This window comes from Branchiostoma belcheri, unplaced genomic scaffold, assembly GCF_001625305.1.
Source record: "Branchiostoma belcheri isolate BF01 breed outbred unplaced genomic scaffold, Haploidv18h27 scaffold95, whole genome shotgun sequence".
Lineage (NCBI taxonomy): Eukaryota > Metazoa > Chordata > Leptocardii > Amphioxiformes > Branchiostomatidae > Branchiostoma > Branchiostoma belcheri.
The window spans coordinates 1214766-1233298 of NW_017804631.1; the positions used below are offsets into that span (position 1 = coordinate 1214766).

An 18533-nucleotide genomic window follows, 5' to 3' on the forward strand; every position below is an offset into this window, starting at 1 on the left:
GTAACAACCGTAGTACTACAGCGACTCTATTGCGTAGGTTTACAATGCATCTCTTCCTTATGATGTTCATATTTGGGCATTTTAAACCTTCTCCTCACTGGGCGTTTTGTATGACTGGAAGAGCCATTTCTATCAATAAATCCTCAACATATTTAGGATGCCTGATAAATGAAATATACAATATATGATATTCATCTACTCTCTCTCTTGGCTTGGCTTCGTATCCAAAGATTCATGTACTATTGAGTTTTATATACACAATCAAAAGTGGCAACTATTTACAGCCGAACAAGTGGATGTTATTTAAATTGGGAAAATATAAACATATAAATATAAACAGTCTTATCCTTCTCTGAGGAATGAATTCAATGATCCCATTTTATGAATTTATGTCACACACAAATGAAGAATTTATTGAGGTTGTTCGATAGCGACGAGGTTGCCTTTTATGGTTTTCAACTCCCTCTCTAGTCCCTGGGTCAGTGATAACTGTGTTTTCGGGTCTAGTGGCCGCATCGTGGTCGTGTTGTCTTCCTGGCTGAAGTAGGTTGTACAACAGGGGTTAATTTAGTCTCATTGTCGTCATCTGTGTGCTGCTCAGCGCGATCTGGATGTAAAGAGAATAAATAGAAACATTGATAATACACCACACAACTTCGTATGGCTAGCTTTTGTCGATCAGTCCTTTTAACAAAATAGGGCTGATGAAAGCTACCGTTTATCAACTGATCCCTCATGTTTTCAAAGATTGCAATGTAAATGATTCAGTTAGAAAAACTGGTAGGATTTGTCATTAACTTCAATGATCTTTCCGATGATGTCTTACTCCATCTACTTCTTAGAGGTTCTTCATTTCTATCGCATTCAAATAACTCAAAACTCATAACTCAAATGTTCAATCATTTATAAAGGAAATTAATGTATTAAAAATTTGAGTAATTTGTTCTTATCCTTAGTTTGAATGTTTGGTTGGAGTACATGATCACAGTAATTCACTTATTATGCGTTTGCAATTGTTAGTGCGACATGAGCATCAATTAATTGAAGTTTCAGCAAACTGAATGTTCTTTACCGGCATTTCTGTCGTATGCTGGCCCGCTGATCTCAGGAGACATTTCATCCATATCAACGTCGGTTCTGTTTGCATCGTCGACCCGGCTGCTTAGGTCGTCGAGCGGAGACTGACATTTTCGCCTATGCCTGGTAGCCCAGTTACGTGTGTTATGGACAAATGTCACAAGGACAATAACAGCAGCTACAACTGCATAAACTGTATACGCTGTTGTAGACAATAAATTTAAATCGAGGGTTCTGGAGTAAACCTTGTCGGTATTTCCATCATTGCATTTGGGCTCGGAAATGTTCACGTAGTCCAAGAACTGACCGCGGAGGTCATCAGGACTTTGACAGAGAACCTTTCTACCGACACGGTCCGGGTTCTTGTGAACCTGTCTCTGAAGCCACAGGATATCACACTCTGACTCGGAGGTTGTGTCGTTTTTAAAGCATTTATATGGGCTAATGCATTGGCAATTGAAAGGATTTCCGGTCAAATCTATGTACTTTAACTGTTGAAATATGTTGCCAAAGGTTTCAGGTGAAATGGTAGAGAGATTGTTTTGCCCCAAGTAGACCTCTCGAAGAAAAGGGAAATTTTCAAAGGAGCCGTGTATGGCTATGATGCCATTTCCTCTCACATCTAACACTTTAAGGCCGGTCAAGGGGTACAGTGCAGGCAGATCAAGCTCGACTAGTTCGTTGTGCACGAGTTTCAGAGTTTCCGTGTCGGTGGGTATGTTGTCTGGAATGGTGCTGTAGGTTTGTCCGGCGCAGGCCACGTAGCTGAACGATGTAAAACAGCTACAGTTTGTTGGGCATGTGCTGCTGACTTCCAAATCTTGCCAGATCAGCAATAGGCCCAGCGAGCGGAGTATCACGCTTTTCATGTTTGGTGAAATCTGGAAATGCATAGCACATACCCAAGTAAGCATGATTGTCCATCATGATGAGCCTCAAAACGAAATCTCAATGTTAGGAATTAAGGATCATGTAATATATAAAACGCAGGCAGTAATCTCTTCATCCATCCACCACATAAATTCTCACCTTAATTACACGACAAGTAAACTCAAACATATAACATTATGCGATAGCGTCTGTCTATACACCATGAGTTTGTCTATATAACGTTATATATATATATGCCATGGTATGATCAGAGTTTAATGATAACAATGCAAATAAGCAAAATATTTGAAGCAAGTAAGTGGGTGACTTATCATTAGTCCGGCAAGCAAACCTACATTGGATTTTTCAATTTGTTAAAGCCACTATTGCCCTAAAGTTCCGACAGCATCACAATGACTTGTAGGTCGTGCATTTCTTAAAATTATGACTTAATTTGAACTTACGAATCACATTGTGACATCGCACTTCAGCCTCAGTCGGTTTTCGCTAGCATTCTAAAAGATACAAATTGGTGCACAACATCGTGTTTATTGATCGTTGCATTGGACTATGGCCAGTCACAAGACATTAGAACACTAAAAATAACTGCCAAAATCAACCCCATTGTTTTACTATTTGCTTAGGTTCACTGGGTCAAGGCTCAGCGTGGGTTGATTTTTGCAGACGAACATCTGGGCCTGTGTAAGTGTAGCCTGGGTGCCATCCCCAGTAGTATATTCGCCAGCTCTATAACTTATAGAGCTGGCGAATATACTACTGGGGATGGCACCCAGGCTAGTGTAAGTGCGCCCTGGCTATATAGTATATTGTAACGTCTTCAAATTTGTCTCAACTTCACTTAAACTTAACTGAACTCCAGCCTGGGTTTTCAACTTGTCCCTGAATTCTAACCGATTGAAACAACTAGGGGCGAGTAGCAAGTCTCCCGGGAATCGAACTCGCGCCGAACCCAAGCCACCAGCTCACGAAACAAACGTACTAAACGCAAGGCCAAAAGGTCGAGGCCGGGTGGACGACGTCGACATGGTCAGTTGGTGTCGCTTGAACCCCATCTTCAGAAAAGGAGATAGTGAGATAGACAATACTATATGTATTGTCTCTATCATGTATCAGATCCAGATACATTCCAACTTCTTTACATTGTCCCCTGCTTTGTGACTGTACTGCTCTAAGCACAGAATCGATCAACATTGTACGCTAGTTAATGCAACACACCACTACGGCCTTCCACGGCCCAGTTTGGTCATGCACAACTAAAACTAACATAAACCTTCTACAACGAATGCAGAACAAGGCAACTCGTCTGTTTCAGTCGAAGCCACAGTGGAAACCTGTGCACACGAGATTGTTAATAAACACCATGACAACATTTAAAAGGATAACACTCACTAACGAACCTATTTGTATCAGTAGGCAACTGCGTTCTGTCAACAACTTGCATAGCTATAGAACCCGTTTTGCTGCTAAACAGTCTTTTCTGTTAGACAAACCTAGAAATAACGCACTGATGAAGTGTTTCATGTACAGGGCTGTTAGTGTGTGGAATAACCTTCCAATAGTTATGCAGTCCACACAATCCCTGAGAGTGTTTAAGGACGGTTTGCACAAATACCTCCATCAGTAGGTCACAAGCACTGTTCGACAGGATTGTCAGTTTTTTAAATGATGTATATTGTAAATATGTTAAAAATTGATTTAGATGTGTTTTGTGACTTGTTCAGTTGTCAACTATGTTTGTATAATGTCTGTATGTATGAATACCAGGAAGACTAGCGGTGGACCCTAGGGTCCACCGCTAATGGTTATTCTAATAAAGTTTCAAAGTTTCACCGTCAATACTGGCAAAGGCACCGCGGTCCCAGGTTGATAAACAATAAGATATACCGATACTTGTTTATGCTAATGGTAAAAAGTTCTCTTCCATAGTGTCTCAAAGCCTAACATGATATATAAGTAAACATATATTCTCTCTGGAATTATTAGCTACTCCATCTTGCAGCCAGTATCGGTACTGCAAGTTTTAACCGTTAACAAGTTAAAAACGTATTTTAACAACGCCACAAAACAAAATTCAACTAACATGTAACGTTAAACTTGGACTCCATGTTAAACGTGGATACATGTTTGGCAAACCGTATACTGTAATTTACTTTATGTTCACGGTTCACGGTCTGAGAAAAGTGAACATGTTCACGGAACTATATATCAACGATGTACTAGGGACCCCCCATTTCAGCACAAAGGACATCGCCAGTTGACGCACCACTGCTGTACGGTTGCGGTTGAAAGCTCTACCGAGGCTCGGAGCACCACTTGGACGCCACGCTAAACGCGGATACATGTCTGGCAAACCGTACAGTGTATATATTTGTCCAGTAGGACTATTTCAGCACCAAGGACATCACCATTCGACACATATCGCCGCTGTACTCCGGCCGCGGCTGAGAGCTCTGCGAAAACATTCAGTTCCGGACGAGAATTCCTGATCGGATCGCAACAGCTGATCACCGATGTGTAGTAAGGATTACCTGGTCTCTATCAACGTTTGAAAGGTATCTTAGATGATAAACGTTATCGTTACGGTACCTAGGGCAATATTCAGTTCGTCTGTTTGCGTTTTGGTGCTATTTGCCCGATAAATCGTGATAAATACCGTGATATTTTCAGTGTAAGAGCAGACTACAAAAGTGGGGAGGGGGGCGTGTTCGATAGAAGTGCGTTTCAGTTCTCGAATTCGAACTTTGCCGTTATTTCTTCGAACCTAGTTTCGATTCATTTTCAAATGATCAGAAGTAGGTGAGTCTAATGTCCATGTGTGTCATCTTCTAGGCGTCCAAAAGAGCTTCAAAATGGTTTGTATCTATTTATAACAAGCGTTTTGCGGAATCATCAAAATTGCGTCGTTTGCAAAATACTGGCTGTTGGTTTTCGTTTGGCCTACAAACATGAAATACAGGCTAATCTGATTAACCAGAATCTTGCTGGCACTGCTTTGGGTACACATAAGATAAATCTAAAGCAGTATCTAAGCATATTACTAGATATGCAAATACTATATCGCTAGTGATGCCAAATTGTATATTCTTATGTAGTGTAACATGTGGAAATAATGGATATTATACATGTTTACCATCAGATGTTGTGAGAAATCTGTTTTGTTTGTTTATTGTTTATTAGACCGATCTCCATTAGTTTGTACAGACATGAGTTGCCATACATACTATTCTTCCTGGAGTCGTTTAACTACATACTACTATCGTAACAACATGGTAATGCTTATATATAACTACAACTACGTAAACACACACAACATGCAAATTGTACCGAGAGGTCAGAGGTCTATTATAAAATTAAAAACATTCATATTTACACTTTGTCGACATTTCTACTACCACCAAGCTTGTAAGGGTTTGGAGGTGTCTGCCACAGTTTTCAACCATTCCCGGATGTGATTCTTAAACGATGTAGGTGCAGATAGTCTGATGTGTTGTGGAAGTGCATTATATGATTTAGTGCAACGGTACAGAAATGTTCATTTGGCTGAGGCTGTTCTTGGTTTGGCAGTCTGAAGCCCCCCCTTGCGCTAGGCATGTGTTGTGTTGGTGTGTATCATTAACTGTCTGTAATCATTTCGATTTGTTTTGTTTTAACTGACTTGACATTAATCTTACTCATCTCTCTCTCTCTCTCTGAATCCCTACAGGCATCACCATGGCTGCTAAGGAGAGCTCTGAGACATTCTGTGGTCCACTACAGAAAAGGAGAAAACTAGGTTCTTCCAAAACATGCAGCCTGTCCTGTCTAGCCTATATCAGGAGAATTGTCTCACTGATGTGGAGATTAGAGTTGGAACTGAGACAGTACAGGCACACTCTGTTGTACTAGCAACTGTCAGTAATGTGTTCTACAACAAACTGTCAGCCAAAACCAAGACTGGAGCTGAGAAGGTGACATCACTTGATGTTACAGAACGTGTGACAAAACAGGAACTAGATGCCTTTCTGAGCCATGTATATGGAACTGAAAACAGTAAGAGTACTGCCTGAGTATTGAGAGCATATGCAAGAAACTCAATGCCAAGTTTGACCCAGAAGAAGTTCCATTGTCTAAGATGTTACAAGAAGTCTTGTACCCAAACTTTTATATCTTCCAGACATTTCAAAGGTTCTGTGACGTAGCAGTTTGCGTGGAGGGGAAGACATTTTTCTCACACCAAGCCGTGCTTGCCTGTTGTTGCCCGTACTTCTATTCCTTCTTTACTTGTGGACTACAGGACGTGATGACATGATTACGTTGCAAGGAATTTCTTCAGACAGTTTTGCAAAAATCCTGCACTTTATCTACACCACAGAGCTTGAGCTGTGTCTTGAGACAGTACAAGATGTCATGGTGACTGCCAACTTTCTTCAAGTGCCAGAGGTGTTAGACTTGTGTGCTGAATTTCTGTACTGTGAATCAAACTTGGAGAACTGTGCAGGCATTCTAGGGCTGTGTGAAGACCTTAACATGACAGATCTGAGAATGAAGATACTGGAAGATGTCAGAGACTCTAAGGTTAAAGAGGTGGAGAGATTAGGCCTGTCTACTCAGGATTTAGGTGGGTAGGTATTTACACATTGCTGTGCTAAAACACTTCTTAAAACAGTTCTTAAAAGGGTTGAGCAAACAGCATAATTGTACTGACTACATTTGTAAAAGGTATTCTCAGAAATATTGTTCCACTAGCTACTACTGGCAAGTACTTGTTCATTTAGACAAACAAAAGTTACGATAAATATGTACGGTTAACGTAAGAGAAGTAAAGCTTTGAAAGACTATATAACTATGTAACGTTAATATAGAATACAACACGGTGTATTCCGTATCGCCCGAGGTACCAGCCCGACCGCGCGTCGGATCGCCCGAAGGCCGGAGGGCGATCCGATCCGCGGGAGGGCTGGGACCGAGGGTGATGCGGAATACACCGTGTTGTATTTTATTTATGTCATACCCACCCAAGAAAACGCGCCTTTCAATGCGAAATGAGTGAAAATTTGGTGTCCCTAAACCCAAAAAATGCCACAACATCAATTCCAACGTCCGAATTTTGTATTCGAATTTCGAAATCGGTGCACGCGGTTAGGCCGAAACGCGTTCGAATCGTTCCACGGAACATTTGGAAGCCCCGGGCCGTACGCGTAAAGAACCCCCGGGCTGTACCGCTAGTTATCACACGGGCCGGAACACCCGTATCGAACGTAATCGCGGCCCAGGTAGGACATAGAAAATATCTTCATATGTGTCACCAAAAGTTGTACTTACTTTTCTTCCTGCATTGCTTTGTAATGTATATGCATTTGAAGTATTGCCTTACAAGCTCTTCACTTATACAATGGACCTATACCATTATTACGTCACAGTTTGTTTACCGCTATGAATGCCGGTCAATCGACGTTTATATTGTACAGGGGTGCGTAGCGCGGTGTGTGTTTGTGTAGCGTTAGCCTAATATAAGGCTTTTAATACAGTACTACTTTCGTCTAATGTCACAACTAAATCACCCATGCAGCATGTAATGCTGTGTCAACACAACTAGACGCAGCAAAAATCAGACATACCTTACTTTGAAATGATCTTTATTCTTTAACTGACCGTTCTAGAATGTTCTTTAGAACAGGTAAACAAACTGTGACGAAATAATGGTATAGGTCCATTAGGTGTAGCATATTTTTAATTTAGTTTTCCTTCATTTTACATCTCCCACACAGCACTACTGAAGACCCTTCCTGAGAGAAAGCTGATCGCAGCAGCCTGTGATTTTTACCTGTACACCGAGAAGACTAAGACATGGGCCATGATCACCTCCCTGCCTAAAGGACGCCGAAGCCGGGAGGCCTTTGGGTCAGCTAGCCTTGGCAGCTGTGTGTATGTGGTAGGAGGAATGCATTACCACCCTTGCATGGGTGAAGGTCCTGATCTGCCTAAGGCACAGGTCTACAATCTCAATACGAACACATAACATGGCGAGACATTGCCTCCCTACAGCAGGAGAGGCAACACCACTACATGGCTGGCGTGGAAGGGTGGGTTTATGCTATGGGTGGGATGGACTCTGAGTCGCAATGTCTCCACTTGGTTGAGAGATACAACCCTACGGGAGACTACTGGGAATTTGTTGACTCCTTACCACTGGATTTCACCATGTACTCTGTCACAACATGCATGGACTATGTCTTTGTTATGGGAGCGACTACGGAAAACCAGCACAAACTGTTTTACTATGATTCTGAATGTGACACGTGGATAGACTTTGGGTTGAAGATTCCAGAAAGTTTTGAGATTCCGGTTTCAATCGTAGGTTATCGTGAGAGGATGTATTTCTTTGTTGAACATGAGGGTTGGATGATGATGTTGAATATACGGACTGGCCAGTGGGTCCATATCAGCTCGTGTACGTCGCCCTGTATGTGTATAGCAGGTGGTACAAGATATGGTGTCCATGTACTGTACTATGTAGACAGGAGTATGACGCTTGGTTATGATGTGGAAGAGAAAAGGTGGAACAGGTTTGGGAAGTTTTCCAAAGACAGGTCGTACCAACCGACCCTGTTACTACATACAGTGTTGAAGGGGTGATATGTGTATATCATCTTTGAAGAAAATCTAAAATTTAAATCATGCTGCATATATATAGTTAGAGTGGAAGACTTTGTTGATATTTTATGCTGAGGTAAGGCCACACCAATTTAGTTTCTTGGTTAATGGATTTTTCTAGAAAAATAATGGAGCGGGCGGGCGAAAAAAAAAAAATAAAAACAGGCCTGGGCATCCTGTTATGGCCCAAAATGGTACAATAGGAGCCATGAAGTCAACACACCAGGCTGGTTCAAAATTTAAACAATGAATTTTGAACTTTTAATGATACCATTGCATTGAAAGATGGAATAATTGTAACAACTAGGAAGAAAAGGACTGTTTTCAACTGTTCAGGGCAAAATATGAGCATTTTGGTGTTGACTCTGAATTTTTATTTTTATTTGCAAATCAGAAAAAAATGAAGTGGGTGAATCCGTTAACCAAGAAATTAAATTGGTGTGGCCTAAGAACAATTAAGGGTACCTAAAGTGTATATTGTGTATTGTTTGTTCTTTGCATATAAATAATCAAGATTTATTTCAAAACAGGCTAGAGGCAGACATAACAGGTTCCTAAAGACATTTTAGATCTAGAAAGATGGGGAAATATGGCAAAAAAAGTCTGCCAGGTCCCTCTATTGACTCATCCATAAAATTGTAGATGACCTGCGTATGCAAGAATGCATTCCAGCTTAGTCTTTATCTGTTCTATGGGTAAAATCTAATAATGAACTAGGCACAATGACTTTGCATTTCTTGAATCATCAATAACATGTAATTCTATCTCCCCAATCCCAACAAATTTGTCTAGTCTATGTAATTCATTTTCCTCTAAAAACTAAAATAATCCTCTATTATGATAATCATAACCTTTCTGTGTCTTCCAGAAATTAGGTCAAGAAACTATACTACTTGTAAATTATGTTTTTGTGATGTGCAGAAATGGTGTAAGAAACGGTACACTAGGTGTCATCAACAGAGTGTGCATGCCTTTTCCATGCAAATAATATTGATAAATGTTCATCAATATTTCCTTAACTAAAGTAGTGTGAAAGGTAGAGTGTATGAATATATAATCTTCTTCTTAAAAACATTATTGTAATATACTTTGTATAAACTAAGAGACAAGTCTGTTCATGAGGCAGTCTTTGGATGCCTGAGCATCACAGAACTCGCAGTGGTACTTCAGAATCTACCGATGTTGTGTGCTTACATGTGCACTGATCCATGCATCTCTGTGCTTTCTTGATTATACTAGCCTAGAATTTTGTGCAAGGCTTTCCTTGAAACTTGAATGACCTTCTTTACCTCCTGTTTTTGTTAGAATTGTAAATGGTCAGATGAGAAAGTCCTGGTCTAACTACCCTCTTCGTGTAACAATTATAGAGTTCTGCAATATGTAATAATTTTCTCCATAATCCTCATTAAGTACATAATCCTCTTAATTGTCAGCTCAGAAATGCTTGCAGTGCTAGTGCACTTCTATCCCTTCCTTATCTAAATTTCTGTTTTCTCGTTGAATGAGAACTCAGCAGTAACAGTCTTGCTGCTTGCATTGTAATGCTCGCCTCCGAGGACAGAACTTCTATCCCTTCCTTATCTGTATTCTATTTTCTACTTGAAGAATTCAGCAGGAAAATATCTGCTATTTTTGACAGCCTGAGGTTCATCATCCCTTCCTTATCTGATTTTCTCCTGAAAGAACTCAGCAGAAAAAGGTTTTTTGTGTGAATGTTCAGCACCAAGGACAGGGCTCATATGTGCTCATGATATTGTGTCAAGATAGAGAAATTGAGTCAAAACAAGCCTCATAATTGTCAACTTGGAAAGTATGTTTGGCTTCACCATAAAAGCGGTTATTGGTCTATGCCCTGTATTATGTAACAGTAGGTATAAAGTTACTAAAAGGCAAGGTGCCATCTTGCTGGGCTTGTGTGGTGTCTGAGGCACATTTTGATTTTCCTGACATGGGTACATGTACAGCAACTTTTGTTTGACTACATGTACCCGAATACTTGTTTTAGACTCATGAACTTTCTATAGCTTTGTAAAAAAATCTTTGGACATAATTTCTGCTCTATTCCATGATATAAACCTCAACAAATGTTGCTGAATTTATTCATCAAGCTTTCATCTATATTGATAATTTACTATATAAACCTCTTATATCTGCTTTTGTACTGTGCCATTTCAATAAATTCAATAATAGTTTGGCAGTTGATATTACATGTTGTGTAGAGGAGAAGCTACATTTGTATGCGGTGGCTTTTGAAATGTGGTGCAAGTGCTGATGTGACTCAGCACTGAAATTGTTATCATAAATTCCCACATGATCTGATGATTCCATACTAGGCAGTGTTTTCTAAAGCTAAACTTTCATCAGTCTGGTTCTTTTCTTGGCTGAAGTTATTTTTTTCTTGAATGAACTGCTGTTCTCATGATTATAGCATATAAAGTAGTGAAAAATTCTTGACAGAGCAGTGATTCTGTCCTTGGTACTGAAATGTTCATGGTATTAGTCTAGAAAGACTCTTTGTCAGTGCATTAAGTTTTCTAATGTTTTTTTTTTCAAAGGATGTACTGTAACCCTATTTTCTGCTATGAGCTGACAACAAACTTCCTCTAGTAAAAATGATTTTTGATAGGACTGTTTAATATGTGAGTTGCAATAGAATGACTCCTCCCAGTTAGGGAGTCAGCAGATTCTTTGCCCTGGTGCTTACAAGTATTTATCATTCTCTGGGCATTTCACACTGACATACCCAAACTCTCCCCCCTCCATGTTCACATTTAATGTGTGTCATTGATAAAGTTAGTCATCCAGCCTGTTATATATGATATATATCAATTGTTACATAGTACTTTTCTTAATGATATCATGAAGTTAGCATGAAAATGATTAAACTGAGGGTAGGTTTTGTTCATGGTGCATTTTTTAATGCTTCACTGTACATATGCATGTAGACCTGTACAAAAATGTATGTTCAACATTATTGTTCACTTTTGTTGGACGTCAATGTAATAAACTATACAGTGCACATCACAGCAACTGTATCTGTTATTAGTTTTTGTTGTTTTTAGACTAAGAGCTTTTCAGTTTTTGTGAATAACTGACAGTGTAAAAATCACCTAGATCCTGCAGCAGTGGAACATGCAGTTTAAACAAAACGTGTGCACTGTTCATGGACTGTAATTCTATATGAAAACTGAACAACTTAATGCCAATCACCATGCAGCTTTTGATAGGGACTGACAGATTATGATGAGAATTTATTGATTGATAATATCTATTTCTGTTTGTTTAACAAGGGTGAGCCACTTTGTGTCTGTTTTACAATGAGATCCGAGAAAAAAAATTAATCTATACACAAACAGAGAAAGTCACACATCAATAAAACAATCAATCTTAAGAGCATTTAGCAGCTTTGCTGGCCCGGCAAAAAAATTGAATTCATTCAATTTGCTATATTCATTAAGTAAAACAGGATCCCGAGAAACAACTCTTTAAGGTACACTATATACATGTACTTATCATACTTACATCTATCATTAGCTTCTAGTGATTCATCACACTGTGTGGAAATTGATCATACTCTCTAAAGAATCAAAGAATTAATGAGATACATGGAAGCATTACCAAACATTACAACTGCCAAAATTAGTCTCTAAGACTATTTCACTAGGTGTCCACAATCATACATTTGTATCAACATTTTCAACTTAAATTTGAAACTGCTAAATAAAGGTTTGACCCCAAAATAATTGAAAGGTACAAAACATCATTGAAAAAGCAATGTACGGAATTACAAGAAGCCCGTGTGATAATAAAATAGAACCCCAGGCCATCCGGTAGTTAAGACATGGGCCAGAACACCTGTATCAAACATTAATGCAGTCCATGTATGACATTTGATATTAATGTAATTAACTTACTAATAGGCAAATTTCCTGAGTGCTATGCAGACTCTGAGAAAGCAATTATCCAATAATAAAACTCTCTCATACAACTTAAATTGAACACATACCAAATGGAATGAAAGCACTCTATAATATAAGGTCATTGCACCAGGTTTAGCAGCATTATATGACATCAAGGTAACAGGTCGTCTGGTGTAATGTAGCCAGCTGCTGCTGCGTGCCTGCGAAGCTGGCGTGTTACACCAAAGGGCGGTTTTAACGGCTATACAAACAGATCAAAGTCATCAAAATGCTTATTATCCATGTATCACACTGTTGTTTCTGCCAAATATGGGCTTGAATTTGGGTCAGATCCTGGTGTGTTTGTCAAGTTTGTTGGGTTACCTGTAGGAGCAATTGATGTGCCTGATGGGTTAGATGCAGCACTTGCTGTGCCTGATGGGTTAGGCGCCTCCTCTGTATCACAACATCGACAACAGCAAAGGTGAGCCTGGATTAGGTCTAGTGCTCGATGTATTGGGTTAGGTGTGGTAACTTGTGTGTTTGCTGGAGGTGGATCCCCTGATTTAACTTCTTTAAGTTGTCTCACATAGTTGTACTTTTCAACGGACTCAATGTTGGCTTTAAGAAACACATATATGAGGTGGGCATCGTATGCTGGCAGATTGACTAAGATGCCTAGTTCTCTAAACGGTTTATGACTACCATAACAGCAATCACACAGAAGACTACCAATGTGACTTATAACAGAGATAGCAATAAGACAAAGCAGTGCTAGATTAGCCCCCCAAACACATCTATGGACCATTGCTGAAGGCACAGCACAATCCACTGTAAACTTCTCTTTGACAGAACACAAAAACTCATCATGTATGTTAGACATGGATAAAGATGGAATTGTGCTGTAAACTGTAATGAAAGTGATTGACAGCACTACAGTAGTGAATTGCTTTAACAAGTAATAGATATACAATGAGCAAGAATTTTGCCAGATACCAATGTTATATTTCAGGTCTTTTTGCTTTTCACTCTTTGTGGATGAATCAACACCCTCTTTAAGACCCTGGTATAACAGATCTATGTTATGTATTAGAAATCTAAGGTGACAGAGGACCTTTCTGGCTGGCTTGATGTTCCATAACAACACGGGGCCATAAAGTACAGCTGCCTGAATAACAAGCATCATGGTAAAGAGTTGGTAATTGAACAATGTGGAACTCTCGTAACGATCCTGTTTCGCACAGTAAATGTCCACGTACTCTGCTAGTTGCCTGGAGTAGTCTGATATCTCATTGATGACAGGTTTAGGTGTGTGGCTGATGTTAGATTCCAACGTCCCGTTTGTACCAGGCTGGGAGTCTGTCAGATCTATGGGGAAGCACTTTGTACCCGAACCTAAGTGATATACAAATTAATGTATGATAAGGAGAAAGATTACAAGTTTGTACTGCATGTTTCAGAGTTGTAGGACATTGAAATAAAATTAACATATCGATACTGCTCATATCTGTAAACTATTATATACTTGTGCTATCCCTTATTATTTGAATAATCATGATACAGATATGTTAGGTTTTATTCGACATTAGGTCTTATTCAACACTTATTTTATTGTTGTTACTCTCTTTATGTAGTTTGCCATACATTGTACCATGTGCAATTGTCGTGCAATAAAGCTCTTCTATAATAGAAAATTGTGTTTGAGTCTAATTGGTGGATGAAATCTCTTCTATAACATATAATAACACTGCTGAGCTAGAGTTATAATATACGATTCATGATACAAATCCCCTAGGCATATCATTGACTCAGCTTACACCCACCCACTTAAATATATGTCAGCTGTGTATAAAATAAAATAAACCTTTTTTGAAGCAAAAAATGTTCTGTTTTAGAATGCTTTCTGTTTTTAGAAAACTTTCTTTTCAAGCAAAATTTTGCATCAGCAGATTAAAAGGTATGGAATTCTTTAAAAAAAAATTGGATCCTCACCGAACAACTCTCTCCCTACCACTACTGACGCCATGACCAGAGGCAGCCAGGCAGACATAACCTTTGACATGAAGTCAGCCCACAGCTCCGCATGGAGGTGGGTTGGGTCTGTTGAGCTGGACAAACCCTGGGTTAGGAGGCTGCTTAAGTCCATGTCTGTTGGAGATACAAAACTTAAATGTCATAATATTCTTCATCTTCTGTCCGCTGCTTAATGCATTAGTTCCACGCAACTTTGAAAATGTCTTTAATGCCTGTCAAATGTCTTCTTGTATGACCAATACAATTATTTGAATGCTCCCATGGTTGATTGTTCAACCTCATTTGTTCCCAAGGGGACTGAAATGGAGACGACCAGTTCAGGTTCTTGCTTTGAAAAGAATGTAAACAAGAAACAAAGTCTTGTTACCTGAGCCCACAAAGACCCACACAGGTAGTTTGGCAAGACGTTGTAGTCCTGACGGAGACGCACACTTTTCAGAGTGCCGCAGTTACGACCTTTATACAAAAAGCGATATGCAACTGACGTTACAATGATGTCTGCTGTGACTTCTGGTCACATGACTACACGCCACGCATGCGTGAAGGAATTGTGACGTGCGTACTAGGAGGGAATCTAACATTGTGTACTTCCGCACCTGTTTGTAAGTAGTGCCATAGTTTGACAAACAATTCACAGCTATTTGCCCCATTACATGGACAATGCCCACAGTGGAGAGATATTGGAGGTTGGCGTGGTTAAGTACAATTTTAAGTAAAAGTTACATACCAACTTTTGAAAAATTCAGAGTGCGGATTACTACATCAACAAAACTGTTAAGCGGCAAGTCACGCGGGTGGCAGCCATTTTCTCATGGACGACGAGCTGTAAAAAGGAACGTTTGTGGCGATTTTTGACTCAGGAAAAGGTTTGTGCTGTTTCTTTTTAAATTAATTGCAACTTACTTCAGTAAAGAACACCTGACGAGCAATTAAATCTTTCGATTCTCACAGCCTGGCCTTGAATTTGTACAAATCTATGACCATTTGCTTCAAGAAAGACTTGAGCTATAATCAGCCATATTGAATTCGGGTCTTGTATGTTGTAACTCTAGCCAGAATGGACAACTTAGTTTAGGAAGACAAGGGCTTTCTTCAACTTTTGGGGCCAAAAGACAAGCATTTTGGAGTTGATCCTAATATCCTAAAAAAATGAAGAAACAAATCTGAGAACATATTGATTGTTGTGGCTTAACTAGTGTGTACCTAACCAAGTAATGTTTCCAGCTAACTCCCTATTTATCTGATAAATACTTGTTCACTAGAAAAACATGGCTACCTAGAAAAAACATGGCTGAAGTATTACATGTCATTCACTTTTCTATATCTTCCTGCATTGTCTTTAATAACGGTTTAATTCAAACGGCCTGTTGGTCAATACATTTCATACATAGACTACATGCAGAAGTTGTCTTTTTACCCCTATTTTTCAAGCCTCTTTGGGGAATGTCATTATAAACGAAATATGAATAATATATTACATAATACACAGACTGATTTCAATGCCTTAAAAGCTAGCAACAAATTGAAGTGATTATCTTTTAATACATAGCTTACTATTAATTACTTTTCATATTAAAAGTTTTCTTTTATTTATTTTTACAGATTCTGCAGCAATATCAATATGGGGTCATGCTTTTCAATCAAGCCAAAACCTGAGCCACCATCTGTATTCGACGAAAGTAAGTTTACTTAACATTTACAGATCAAAAAGTAGAGCAGCAGTCACAGTGACCACTGATGGCCTATTTTATAATTTACACTATTAGGCCACACCTATTTAATTTCTTGGTTAACGGATTCGCCGCTTCATTTTTTTCTGATTTGCAAATAAAAATAAAAATTCAGAATCAACTGCAAAATGCTCATATTTTTCCGTGAACAGTTGAAAACAGTTCTTTTCATACTTCTTGTTAAAGTTATTCCATCTTTCAATGCAGTGGTATCATTAAAAGTTCAAAATTCATTGTCAAAATTTTGAACCAGCCTGGTGTGTTGACTTCATGGCTCCTATCGTACCATTTTGGGCCATAATAGGAAGCCTAGGCCTGTTTTTATTTTTATTTTTTTTCGCCCGCCCGCTCCATTATTTTTGTAGAAAAATCCGTTAACCAAGAAATTAAATTGGTGTGGCCTTACAGTACATTTTACATACCACATTATTCTCATTATCAGATGAAAATACACTGTACTCCATATGCACATAATATATACATTTGTGAAGAATTTCATTCCATACCATATTGCATACTTCAGGCCACACCAATTCAATTTGTTGGTTCTCGGATTCGCCTCTTCATTTTTTTCTGATTTGCAAAAAAAAAAAAGATTCTGGTTCTGAATCAACTCAAAAATGCTCATATTTTGCCCCCAACAGTTGAGGAAATTCCTTTTCTTCCTAGTTGTTACAGTTTTTTACATCTATCAATGCAGTGGTTTGATTAAAAGTTCAAAATTTATACTTTACATTTTAACCCAGCCTTTTTTGTTGACTTCATGGCTCATATTGTAGCATTTGGGGCTATAATAGGATGCCTAGACCTGTTTTTATTTCTATTTTTTTTCGCCCTGTCGCTTCATATTTTTTCTGAAAAAATCCGAGAACCAACAAATTAAATTGGTGTGGCCTCAGATCAAATTAGCATGAAACATCAAAATTATGTTATACAGACCAGAAAATTAAACATTGAAGATATACTTTTTACAAGTTAAAAAAGTTGTTCGCAAATTATTAATTTAAATGGGTATTATTAAATTGAATGGGTAAATATTTGTCAGAACAGCTAACTAAGACATAGTCACTTTAAAATTAAATTCATGTCTTTCAGTAACAAATTAATCTGTCATGATATGAAAATAAAATACATTACATTTACATACTGAAAGAAGTACAGCATCATAGACCTAGGGCTAAATTGCAGCACACGATAAATACACATGCTAAAAATCTATTAGACTGGATATTTAAATTTTGATGTCAAAAAGCATTCGAGAGTACAACACAATATGGCAAGGTGGTATTCATGAACCGAGATGTCCGACATCTGAACTGGCATGGGGGAAGTTATGTACTGAATGTACACCTGGGTAGGGCTTTTTAAATTAGTACTTTTGGAGGATCATCCAAGAGTTTTTTTATCATGAGTAAGCATGTTACTAATAGAATTATATTTGATAATAACTGATATTGTTAAAATCTTGCAGAGAAACCAAAGGCTCCGGATACACTTGAAGCTGTAGAGACTGGAAACTACAGTATAAAGCTGCATTGGACTGTACCAGATGATTCAAACTCTAACTTGTATGGCTACCTGTTGGAATGTTCCGATGCTGGTAAAAACAAATGGAGATCAGTGGAACCTGATTTGCCTGCATTATCTGATGATACCTCTGATTATGAAGTACCCGTCACACCTTACAAAGTGTATGACTTCTGTGTAAAATCTGCAATCAAGAACAATCTCAAAGCCATCTACAGCGAGGGATGTTTCCTGCAAGATATCGCGGCAAAGGAGCAATGTAGGCACTATTTACTACATTTACGCAAATGGGATTTATATTTAGATTCAGTTGATTCTAGCTTCAACTAGATTTGAGTTTTTCATTAATTTTGTAGTATATACTATATTAGTCATCACATACAACAAAGAAAGCAACAAAGCAAGTACCGTAGTAGTAGCCTGATAAAGGGCAACCATGGCAAACAGAGGGAATTGCATATTCATTTTGTCAACTTTCAAAATAATGCCAGATAATGCTTTCTCAAATATGGATAAAAGAGTGTATAGGATACATACATGACTGTTACATTATGATAATCATAATATGATTTTCATAATTGATAGAATTTAAAGTAGTATGATTTACAAATGTATGAATATGCAGTCCCCCATGGGTTTTGGAGCCTTACCACTCAAGCCTGCCCTGAGGCCAGCACAGAAAGATCAATGTTTAGACAGTCAAGTCACTGTGTTTTTCCTCTTTTAACAATTTGAATTAAAA

At 38.6% G+C, this 18533-nt stretch overlaps 2 protein-coding genes, 1 long non-coding RNA gene and 1 pseudogene across 4 annotated transcripts; 2 read left to right on the plus strand and 2 right to left on the minus strand.

The window, feature by feature from the left end:
• Window positions 1-239: 239 nt before the first annotated feature.
• LOC109461687 (slit homolog 2 protein-like) lies at window positions 240-2510 on the minus strand. 2 transcript variants are annotated; one of them, XM_019758070.1, is made up of 3 exons: window positions 2412-2510; window positions 1073-1958; window positions 240-607 (listed from the first exon to the last, which is right to left on the minus strand). In XM_019758070.1, exons 2-3 carry the CDS (start codon window positions 1944-1946, stop codon window positions 504-506), a joined length of 978 nt encoding a protein of 325 aa, XP_019613629.1. In that variant the 5' UTR covers window positions 1947-1958; window positions 2412-2510; the 3' UTR covers window positions 240-503. The 2 variants fall into 2 exon arrangements, with proteins under 2 accessions (XP_019613629.1, XP_019613628.1); XM_019758069.1 differs by lacking the exon at window positions 2412-2510 and having other exon boundaries at window positions 1073-2016.
• A 3169-nt stretch (window positions 2511-5679) lies between these two features.
• On the plus strand, window positions 5680-8583 carry LOC109461675 (annotated as a pseudogene).
• Window positions 8584-11527: 2944 nt separating this feature from the next.
• On the minus strand, window positions 11528-14990 carry LOC109461704. The gene is made up of 4 exons (XM_019758094.1): window positions 14902-14990; window positions 14493-14648; window positions 12936-13895; window positions 11528-12905 (listed from the first exon to the last, which is right to left on the minus strand). The coding sequence occupies exons 2-4, from the start codon at window positions 14644-14646 to the stop codon at window positions 12808-12810; spliced, it is 1212 nt and encodes a 403-aa protein (XP_019613653.1). The 5' UTR covers window positions 14647-14648; window positions 14902-14990; the 3' UTR covers window positions 11528-12807.
• A 285-nt stretch (window positions 14991-15275) lies between these two features.
• Window positions 15276-18044, plus strand: LOC109461709. Its single transcript, XR_002139701.1, has 3 exons — window positions 15276-15400; window positions 16137-16213; window positions 17736-18044. It is a non-coding gene; the product is annotated as an uncharacterized LOC109461709 (long non-coding RNA).
• The last annotated feature ends 489 nt before the right edge of the window (window positions 18045-18533 follow it).